This window comes from Cariama cristata, unplaced genomic scaffold (assembly GCF_000690535.1).
Source record: "Cariama cristata isolate BGI_N322 unplaced genomic scaffold, ASM69053v1 scaffold17400, whole genome shotgun sequence".
NCBI lineage: Eukaryota > Metazoa > Chordata > Aves > Cariamiformes > Cariamidae > Cariama > Cariama cristata.
In genome coordinates this window covers 11,571-22,740 of record NW_009596655.1, presented here as the reverse complement: position 1 = coordinate 22,740, position 11,170 = coordinate 11,571, and the positions used below count along the sequence as shown (strand labels likewise).

Here is an 11,170-nt window from a genome sequence, read left to right as displayed (position 1 = left end):
ACACCCCCAGGTCTTTTTCCACTGGGCAGCTTTCCAGATTAAGTTGTTACTTAAGTAACTAGCAACAGTCAGTAGACATTACTGCTCAGGTTATAAAATACCTTTCAGCATTGTTCCTGAAAAAGCAGTTTGAGATCTGCTGCTTTGATGTCCTTTCACACATATGTGTGCACATATACACACACACAGTGCTACCATAATCCACGCGAGCGCTTAGTTGACTAAGTACCTTCTTTTAGTTAGCTTGATGTTCATTTTTATTTTTTTTCTTCTAAGAAAGACCAAAAAAATAACTTTAGTCTTGGGAAGGCATTTGTACAAGGGAGGGAAAAGGTTTATCAAATTCCCTAGATTGTGACTGTCAGGAGAGGAGAGGACAAGAAACCTGCCCAGGTAAGCAGTCCTATAAAATTGATAGCCCTCCTAGCAAAGTATTGCTGCTGAGGTCATGCTAACATCAGTAAAGCTGTGGTATTCGTCAGGGTAAACCTATTTTAAGTTTAAGATTTATTTAAAATAAATAAATTTAAGATTTATTTAAGATAAATCCCTTCCTTGACTGAAATAAGCTATACCAAGAGAAATGATTCTGCCACAAATTAAGGATGGCACGTCTGTCAGTGGGGGATATAAAGCTGCTCACCTGCAACACCTCTGCGCTGGCAAGAGTTTGTAAGATGGGACAAGCTTGAAAAACAATGCAAAACAAATTACATTAGAGACTGAAAGTAACTCTTATGCAAAGAATTAATGGACTATTGTCATCTCAAAGGTGCCTTATGGATCTGATATTAAGATTAACTTGCCCTAATCTTCTTTACTACTTGCAGTGATTTAAAGGATGTCTTTAATGTGTTCCAGCCAATCCTCTTAACAAAACCTACTTCTTGTTAGATACATACTGAGTCTTATCAGAGGCAGTATGCTACTATCAGAGTACATCTTCACAAGTTCTTACAGAATTCTTACAAATCTCTGCTAGTAAATGTTTTAATTTCATTGATCACATAACGAAACCTGGACCTGAGAGCATTCCATTATGTTACAGCATGAGCTGTTATTGAGAGACTGAGTAATTGGGGCGATAAATATGTGTCACAAGTGGAATGATTCTGCATGTACTGAATAGCAATCTATTCATATCAAGACTTTTCTTTTATTCTAAATTTGTCATTTAATCATTAAAACCAAAGATGTTAACCTTCAACTGGTATGTAACATAAAGGCATGAAATTGCTCAGTTTAGCCTCGTTGTCCATGTTGTCAACAAAAAAAAATAGGTTAATTTAAGACTGCAAGATTAAAAGTGTAATGCGTCAAACAGCTACAAGGTTAGTTAATGAAGTAATATATGCTAACTTCGTCATAGCGATCTAATGCGAACTAGTATTTGTTGACCAACAAGAGCTGTATTGCAACTTGTGCATGCAGTTAACAGTTTCGCTGCTCGGGAACCATTTTTAAAGATGTGTCCTACTATATTGCTTTGAAGTCTTTATAAGAATTAATTAAAAATGTAAACATATAGCTTCCTTTGTATTGCAACAAGTATCTTTGTTTTAGATCAAGGTGACAGTGATCCCTAGTGTGACAAGCAGATAAAATCCTGCTTGTGGGGGGTTTTTTTGCCCATCTGAAGTTGGTTTGCCCCTCTGGAGTTCAGTGTCAGTCAGTAGTCTGTTTGTGTACAATGCAACATGCCTTTTATTTCTCAAGAAGCCTTGCTGATGAAGTGTTGCATTGTTTAGAAGGACAGATTTGTGATTGTTTGCCAATTACTGCCTAGAGATCACAGGAGGAGGAAAAACAAATATGTCCTCCTTGAACTATATTTTCTTTTGAGTCTAATACCATCTATGATAGCTTATTCGTCAGCCTTAATAGACAACAGGAACACTACAAATACAAGATCTTTGTGGCAGAGTAACTTCCACAAATGCTAGGGTTTCTTTGTTCCTGCTACAGATGATTTTTGTTTTAACATTGAATGGAGAAATTACACAGATCTCAGCTCTAAGAATTGTCCTGGGTTGGTTTGGTTTGGTTTGGTTTTTTTTGCAAAGACTAAGTTCATCCTGGCCTTGCAAAAATTTTTAATTGCTGAGCAACTGCTGTGTGTTTATTAAACTGCCTTTTGCAAATAAGAATTGTCTGAGAATCCTTGCAGTATTTGGACTGTTAGTTTAAGCATGAACTTTTATGATGTAAAGAGCAGTGAGGCTAAATACAAATGAGTTTCTCTGTTTATGTGTCTCATTGATAAATTCATTGCAGGAGGAGTTTAGATTTGATGTGGTGGAATGTGCAGCCCCCTTTTTATGCTGCAGATAACTATGGGAAGTAAGAATCAGCTTAATTTCTGCTTTGAGAAGAAATTTGCTTAAATATCTCTTAGATAATGTTTTCACTGTAACTTCTGTCTTTCTGAGCAATATCACCTCTAAAGCAGAGGTGTTCACAAGTGACGAAGTGTCATTCTTTTAGCCTGTGGGAATCTGTCCTGGCAGAGATACTAGTTTGCTTTCCCCTGGAGTTGTGGGGAATATGCATCTCATTTGCCTTTAGATTCATAATGGAGTGCTTTCTCTAGGATGCTGGAATCTTTTTTTTTTTTTTTTTCTCAAGGAGGTGCTAGCTGCATTTTTTAAAGAATATTGCTTGCCTTATATATTTGTAAGACTTGATATGCTATATGGTAAGATGTCAGAACAGAGAAATACTCTACCTCAGCACAAATCTCGAAACACAATCTTTTGAAGCTTGTTTAGAAGTGGGCAAAAGTTTGCTGTTCATGTTGGAAGGTACGTGCTAAGTATTGGAAGCATGGTAAAAATACTACAGTCAGTCAGCTGTTACTTAATGTACTGGTTCAGCTGGTGGTACTGAACCCGTCTGCTGCAAAAACTCTAAAGCCTCACTTTTCTGTTCTGTTAAATCTAGAATTAAGTTGCTTAGGGTTTATAAATGCAAAAATGTATATCTGGCATTCTTGGCTATGTGGAGTAGATAACAACCATGTTGTCATGGACAATGCCTTAGAGTAAAGGATTGAGAGGAGCTGTGAATGACTTCTTCAGCAAAGCTGCTGCTGATCTGGGGGCTCACACTTGGTTATTAGCACCTGGGGTGGGAGAGCGGCAACTCTGTACCATGTATTCTGCACTGAAGGTGTACAGTAAAACAAATGTCAGTATGAAAATGAGCAATGCCAATTTAAAGTGACTGTCTGCTATCTTGGACTGGTGTAAGGTTATGTCAAGTAAAAGCACATTCCTCTTCTCAAACTGTCGGCTATATTAGCTATCCAAGCAGAGGCAACTGTTGCATTTCTTTGTTGTTTTTTCTTTCTCTGCTGAGTCTACACAGCTACAGCTCTGAGTTGAGGGTGGTAAAGGGAGAACGTTTTTCCCTTTTAGGTAGCATGTGACCTTTACTTCTGATACAATGGCAGCATGTTCTTTAGGGGATATGTGTGGGCTTTAGACTAAATGATGCCCAGGCTGTTACAAGCAAGGAAGAGTTTTACTAAACTGCAAGAGCAATCTTGTTATGACTGCAGTAAACTTGCAAAAGGATATAAAAGCAAAAGAGAAGTTATTAGTTAATCCTGTAGTTCCAGTGTAGGTCTGTCAGTAGCTAGTTTAAGCCATTTACATAAGAGACTTCATATCAGTTGCTCTGATAAGGGGTTCTAGCTTTCTAGCCTTTTGAAGAACTCAGTTCCAGTAATCCTCCCTTTCTTCCCATGTTCCTTCCCTCCCTGAAGGTTATCACATTCCAAATTACGAGATAAAAGGATGTTACCAGAATCGTTGCACAACTCCTGTGTGAGGACAATTGGCAGGGTGGTGTCTGAGCCGGCCTTTTTTGTGTGGTCTTAAAAATGAAACTGCATACTGCCAAGAAAGCCAGCTGCTGGAGGATTGCTGCAGTCCTGGCAGTCTTTCTAGGCCTACAGTTGAGCAGATGTGTAGACAGCTCTGAGCTCCGGATGTTTGAGCTGGGAAGGGATTTTGAGGTCCTATCTGAGTGCTCAAGCACTGTTTGGGTACAAGTGGAATTAGCAGTGGTACCTAGTCACTGCGATCTCCAGGCAGCGCTTGGTTTGCCTTTATGGTCCCGGAAAACATGATAAAACTGTCGTAGCAGTTAACAGCCTGCTATACTAGCGTGTACCAGTGGGGCTGAACCAGCAAATGTGAAGAACTGAACACTGGGTGTATGCTTGTTGCATAATATTGCAAACCCTATTCAGTTAGCATGTGGGATCACTCTTCAAGTACAGGATTTTATAGGGGAATAGGAGACTAAATATGTTGAAGTGCAGAGGAAAGTAGTTGCACAGGATAGGATACAGTGAGAAAGAAAAGTGGAGGACAAGGAACCTGCGCCCAGTTCTTGTTTGATTCCTGGTGCTTTGCTTCACCATGACTACAGTTCTCATCAGAAGATTGTAATGACACGTGATGGGTAGTGAGAAGACACCACTGAATATGTTTTCAAGTTCTTGATACTATTATTGTAGCCATGGTCACAAGTTTTTAGAGAGGTAATAATTTCATTAAATTGACTGATGGTTCTGGAGCAAAGCAGAAGCTGACAGGCTTTTGAGACCCACAAACCTGAAGGCGGCAAGTGTCTTCCAGATCTGTCAGTTGCTGCGGTAGATGATTATGTCTCTGTAGAGAACTGAAGGACTTGCACATGAAACTTGTTTACATGTCAGAGCACTCTTCAGTCTATATGGACAAATCTAGAATCATAAACTCTTTTTTTATTGGAAAGTGTTTAAGGAAGACTGTGAAGTGGTTGCGAACTATAAATTAAGGTTGCTCCTTAGGAATCTTTAGCCTGGAAGGCTCCCCACAACTTGGAAAAGAGTGTGAATGTGTAGAGGGGGGAACTGTAAAGGTGCTGAAGTTCCTTCTGCTTGAAGTACTGAAAACTCTGTGCTTTTTGGGAGCATGGAAGGAATGTTTGTATGGGAGAAGCTGCATTCCTGGTCATGGGAGAGGTGCTGATCACAGCAGTTGTATCCAGCTGTGTACATTACCTTAATACTCTCATAGCGATGAAATCTCATGTATTTTGATGGAGTTGTACATCACTGACTTGAAATGTTGTCAGAAATTGTGCGTTTCTGTATAGGAGACATGCAGATGCAGCTTTCTCAGAACGTACCATAGTAACTTTTTTCTGCATGTAGATTGCTCTGGACACTTGCGTGTCTCAATGTTAGAAATGCAAGTGGCCCACTATCTGTAGTATCTTGCAGTAGGCCTGTTTCTTTTATTTTGTTGGGTTGTTTGGTTTTTTTTCAACTTCACTTTGCAGTCTAGGGTATTTAAAATAACAAAATAATTGGTCCGAAAACATAAGAGAAAGCTGGGTCTCCACTAGAGGGTCTGATCTGATGTGAGCCAATTAAAAAATAAGTTTCATAAGCACAAGATGCCTTTGTGTTTTACTGAAATCTTGCTGCTTTTTGGGCAAGAGGAATTAAGCTTCTGCAGAAACTCTGGGGGAGAAAAGATTAAGAAATAATACTGTTAATGGAGAAGAGATGTCTTAAATGGCAATGAATGCTGTTAAAAATACCAGCTGCTACCCACTAATGATAGGCCAAGTTTTGCAAACTTAACAGGTTTCATCCTTTTTTCTTGTGCTTTGCCTTTGGGATTTTGCCTTTGATTGTGTGGTTGTGGGTGGAATGTCTGATACTTTTGGCTACAAAAACTGTATAGGTTCTTAAAATTGCATTTGTTCTGGCCTGTAGCAGAGCTATGTGGGTGTTGGATATTTCTTTGAGACCTGGCATTCCTTTTGGTTGAACACTTTATCTGCAACTTTAAAGGAAGATGATTAATATCTAGCAGCCAACTTCACTATGTGGCATAGATCCGTGCTACATTAGATTTAATGCTTAAGTATATGAATCACCCATCTGGTGAAGGCGGTATTTAAATAATCAGTTATCTAAAAATATACTCTATGAACCAGAGACAAGTAATTCTAAATGTTACTTATTATAGTCTCATCAATGGCATAGTGCTTAATCTCTTAAGCACATTAGAGTATTAGTAGATCAGAAATGCATTATCATCTGCTTAGGTGAGATGATGTGGATCTTTTTCTGGGCAATACAGAAACATAGTACACTGTGCTAAGCTAGAATTTAATTAACTGGTAAATAGGTTGTCCTATCTGAATAGCTGGAGTATTTAAATTATACTAGTTGTCTAATGTCCTACGTGCTAATTTTGACAAATGTCAAAAAAAACCCATACAGAATTGGCTGAATACATGATAAATTGGCTGCTACTGCTTATGTGAAGTGAGCTGGATTATCAGAAGTAATCGGTTTAAATTAAACCCAGCTCATTTTAACTGAAAAAGGTTAGGGAGCAGCCACATGATCAGTTCAGCAAGCAGATCTAAGGAGGAAAGTAGCAATTTCCATTAATACAGACAAGCAGGACAAAACATGACAAACAGCCCTAGCCGATTCAACAGGTTTCCATTAATTATTCAAAGTGTAAGAAAATTCTTCAAGACACAGTTACCAGTGAATTTTGAGCAAATTTTGAATCTTGTTTAAAAGCAGGTAGCTGCCTTGTTTTGCAAGGTACCTCTTGATTAAAAACCTGATATGGAAAAACTAGGGAGTGCTTGGACTTGATGGTGGTGCCTCTCTTAGTCCATTCAGCTTCAGCCTTGTCAGAAAATGAGTGATTAATCTTGATTACATGAGGGACAAGAAACTGCAAATTCTAGTTTGCATTTAATTTCAACACTTCCATAAGCACAAGTGGTACATTCATAGTTTGTACTTTAGCTAGAGGTCGTGTGTTGCAGTTACGCGTGTGACTTATGACTATTGTGTTCATTGTCTTATCTTAATTTCTTTTCTAGGGAAAGCACGTGTGCAGCAGCTAGCAGAGAACACGAGATATTTCAGGAGACGTCTGAAAGAGATGGGCTTTATCATCTATGGAAATGAAGATTCCCCTGTTGTGCCTCTGATGCTGTACATGCCAGCAAAAATTGGGTGGGTTTAACAGGATAACTTCTCATCCATCTTCTTTAAAGCTAGGATGGTACAAGAATATTAAGATTATTCTAAATACGAGAAAAGACTGGTTTGATTTTTGCTTTTATGATCATTACTGAGTCTTAGAAAACATGGAAACTTCCTGTAAGTGATCTTCAGAAAGTCAAGGCTTATAGCAACAAGAAAGCACTTCTGGGAAGCAATTTTACTACTACATGCCATGTTTTAAAAATTGGGGGTTTTTTCATTTTATTTCTATGCAAAGTGCATATATGTGCCAAAGAGAAGCTGAAATTGAATGGAAATTAATGTTAAAAGTCACTGAAGGAATCTTTCAACCAGCTCCTGTATCAGAAGCAGACAAGTGTATTCTTCACTGGGTAAAAAAACTGGCTGGATGGCCAGACCCAGACAATGGTGGTGAATGGAGTTAAATCCAGTTGGCAGCAGGTCACCGGTGGTGTCCCCCTGAGCTTGGTATTGGGGCCAGTTCTGTTTAATATCTTTATCAATGATCTGGATGAGGGGATCGAGTGTACCCTCAGTAAGTTTGCAGACAACACCAAGTTAGGCAGGAGTGTTGATCTGCTGGAGGCTCTACAAAGGGATCTGGACAGGCTGGATCGATGGCCAAGGCCAATTGTAGAGGTTCAACAAGGCCAAGTGCCGGGTCCTGCACTTGGGTCACAACAACCCCATGCAATGCTACAGGCTTGGGGTAGAGTGGCTGGAAAACTGCCCAGTGGAAAAGGACCTGGGGGTGTTGGTCAACAGCTGGCTGAATGTGGCCCAACAGTGTGCCCGGGTAGCCAAGAAGACCAACAGCATCCTGGCCTGTATCAGGAACAGTGTGGCCAGCAGGACTAGAGAGGTGATTGTCCCCATGTACTTGGCACTGGTGAGGCCGCACCTCGAGTGCTGTGTTCAGTTTTGGGCCCCTCACTACAAGACAAACATTGAGGTGCTGGAGCGTGTCCAGAGAAGGGCAACAAGGCTGGTGAAGGGTCTGGAGCACAAGTCTGATGGGGAGCAGCTGAGGGAGCTGGAGTTGTTCAGCCTAGAGAAGAGGAGGCTGAGGGGAGACCTTACCGCTCTCTACAACTGCCTGAGAGGAGGTTGTAGTGAGGTGGGGGTTGGTCTCTTCTCCCAAGTAACCAGTGATAGGACAAGAGGAAATGGCCTCAAGCTGCACCAGAGGAGGTTTAGATTGGATATTAGGAAGAATTTTTTCACCAAAAGGGTTGTCAAGTATTGGAACAGGCAGCCCAGGGAAGTGGTAGAGTCACCATCCCTGGAGGCATTTAAAAGGTGTGTAGACGTGGTGCTTAGGGACATGGTTTAGTGGTGGACTTGATTGTACTAGATTTACAGTTGAACTCGATGATCTTAAAGGTCCTTTCCAACCTAAACAATTCTATAATTTTATGATTCTAATATTTCTGACAGATGAACTCTGAAAATTAAAAAAAATAACAAGCAGAGAGGAGGGTTATGATGGGACACAACAGCTTGTATTTGATGAATCCCAAGTTTTTTAAGAGGTCTAGATTAATAACTCAGGTATTGTTATTGTAAATACTAACGGAACTTGGCTTTGATAGCTGCTTTTCAGTGTCCATGTATAATGCAGTGCTCAACAAACACTTTCCAATCTGGAAAGCATAGCTTCATCTTAAGCCGTACTGAACATCTCTTGCACTCTTCTAGCTCGATTGGGCTTCAGTCTGGCAAAGCGCTGTGGTTCTGTGAGGGAACAAACACCTTCCAGCACTCTGCATGAAGCTAGATACAGTCTTCCTCCACCTTTTTCAGTATAACCAAATTTAAAAGGCCTGTAACCTTTATGGGTGCTGTAGAGTCTGCAGTGTGCAGCACACAGAGGCACACTGTTTCTACCGCCCACCTGCTCTGCCAGTCAGTACAATGTTTTCCCTGGAAATGTGCATGGAAGTGTTTACTAGATGAGCAGTTGGGCCAGTAACTTTCTTATAAAAGACAACCAAGAACACAGAGCTCTGATACCAAGAACACAGAGCTCTGATGAGAGTTGGCCCTTAGGATCTACATGGGACCTACTTCATCCTTTCTTTGTCTCTTGTAGTCTATTTTTAAAACAGTTTGAGAGTCCTAAATGGATACAAAATGAAATGTATCAGGATGCACCTGTTTATAAGGAAAATAGTTGTAGCAGAAGTAGAAGGCAGAAAATTTAAAAACCTAGTAAAAGGATCTTATTTTTATACATCCTTATAAGCCTCTTAAGTTCATTGTTACTTCTCAAGACAAAGGTCAGTTCAAAAAGGATTAACCATTTCCTGTGGCCTGTAGAAACACCTACAATTGCACTGCCATCACGGAAAGCATCTAGATCTTCATGCCTCTCATCACATAAGTCACAGTTGCTAATTTCTTTAAACTCCGTAAGAATTTGTTTTGTTGAACATACTGTGTGACAGTTGTATGAGGTTTTTGCACCTTGCTTAAAAATATTTGGTGTCAGATTAGATGATCTCAATTTGCAATGGCAATTCAGTGATTCCATGATAGGCACTTAAAGAGTGGTACATTCTGTGACACCATAATGCATTTTAATTAACTTGGTGAAAACAAACCATCCTGAAACTGCAGGAGCATCTGGTTTAGGGTACTGCAGCATGGGGGATTCCTTGTACAGTGAAACTTCTGAGCCAAAATCCTGTTTACCATTGGAAAGATTTCCAAGCTTTGGTTACAAATCCATTTAGAAACAGCCTGCTAAAAGACCAGCCTCTGCCACATACAATCTTTCAGCTTTGTTAAATTTGATATAGTGAAACCTTTTGAGGAGGACCACCTTGGGATTGAATTTAAAAAAGGCTTCTGTGAACAGACATTCTGCCTCTAAAAGAAAGCACAGAAAGCTCCAAATTGTGGTCTTGCAGGCTTGCTTCAACAAAGGCCTGTATGGGTTAACATGCTGAGACCTTCATGCTGCTGCTTTGCTGCCACTGGTATCATTCTGATGATCTTTCTTGTTCTCTCTGGCAGTGCATTTGGGCGTGAGATGCTGAAGCGGAACATCGGTGTTGTGGTTGTGGGCTTTCCTGCCACCCCCATCATCGAGTCCAGAGCCAGATTCTGTTTGTCTGCAGCTCATACCAAAGAGATGCTTGATACAGTAAGTGTCTCATCTTGTCTTCCTTTTGCTTATGCCTTCTATAAACAGATACAATTGTCTGTCTCTTGTGGACTGCTTCAATGTTTGGTACACAAACTAGCTGAATGTAATGTTCAAAGCCTTGTGTAGTAGAGCTGGCAATGACACACTCTCTTAACAATGCAGAATGGCTGCCTACAGTAAATCTTAGGGACTTCCTTTTCTTATTTTAAATGATGTGAGCGAGACAGTCTCATTCCTTTGAGACAACGCTTTTTCTCATTTAAGAGACTCTACCTTCCACTGAATCTTTTAGAAGGAAAAAATTCTGCTTCTTTTGACCCTAAATGCAGAAGGTAAGGAAAAAAAGCCCGAGAACCTCCAACACGTCTATATTCTTCTCAAAAGCAAGTGCAAACTTCAGCACATGATTACCAGTGAGAATTTTTATTCCAAAGATTACTATTCCAGTTCCTGTTTACAGCTTCAGAGCACTGTATCTTAAATGATCCTGTCCTAAATGAGTCGGTGCCATGTGCAATGCCTTACTGACTCCTGCCTGCGCTGAACATGTTCCAGTGGGAATGGAGGTTCCCTCTAAGGAGGCCTGTATCACAGTTAGGAGGTGCTGCCTTAAAAATTAAGAATGGAGGTTACTCTCTGACTAATATGGTTGAAAAGGGATTATATGAATAAGTCAGACTATCCTTAGTACGTTTTGGTGTGGTAACTATGTTCATTTTTGAGTCTTCTGAATAATGTTCTTTGGATGTGTACGTCGGTCTTAGGCTCTGTCAATCTTCTCCATTGTATTTTTTCCCCACTTTGCTGTTCTGTGACTCAGAACCTAAGCTAGGTTGAGTCATGACCTTGGGACTTCAGAAGACTAGATTCTATCCTGTTCAGAGACCTGCTTGAAAAAATCCCATAGGATACAGTCCTGAAGAGAGGAGGTGTCCAGGACAGCTGGTTGATTTTTATTG

The 11,170-nt window shown here is 40.2% G+C and overlaps 1 protein-coding gene across 1 annotated transcript in view; it reads left to right on the top strand.

Annotated features, from left to right (window-relative positions):
• The window catches only part of SPTLC2 (serine palmitoyltransferase, long chain base subunit 2), a 64,142-nt gene that overhangs the window by 48,053 nt on the left and 4,919 nt on the right, over window positions 1-11,170 (top strand). The window contains exons 9-10 of the mRNA XM_009707031.1: window positions 6,913-7,048; window positions 10,079-10,208. Coding sequence (XP_009705333.1) covers window positions 6,913-7,048; window positions 10,079-10,208 — 266 coding nt within the window. The remainder of the gene's footprint in view (window positions 1-6,912; window positions 7,049-10,078; window positions 10,209-11,170) is intronic.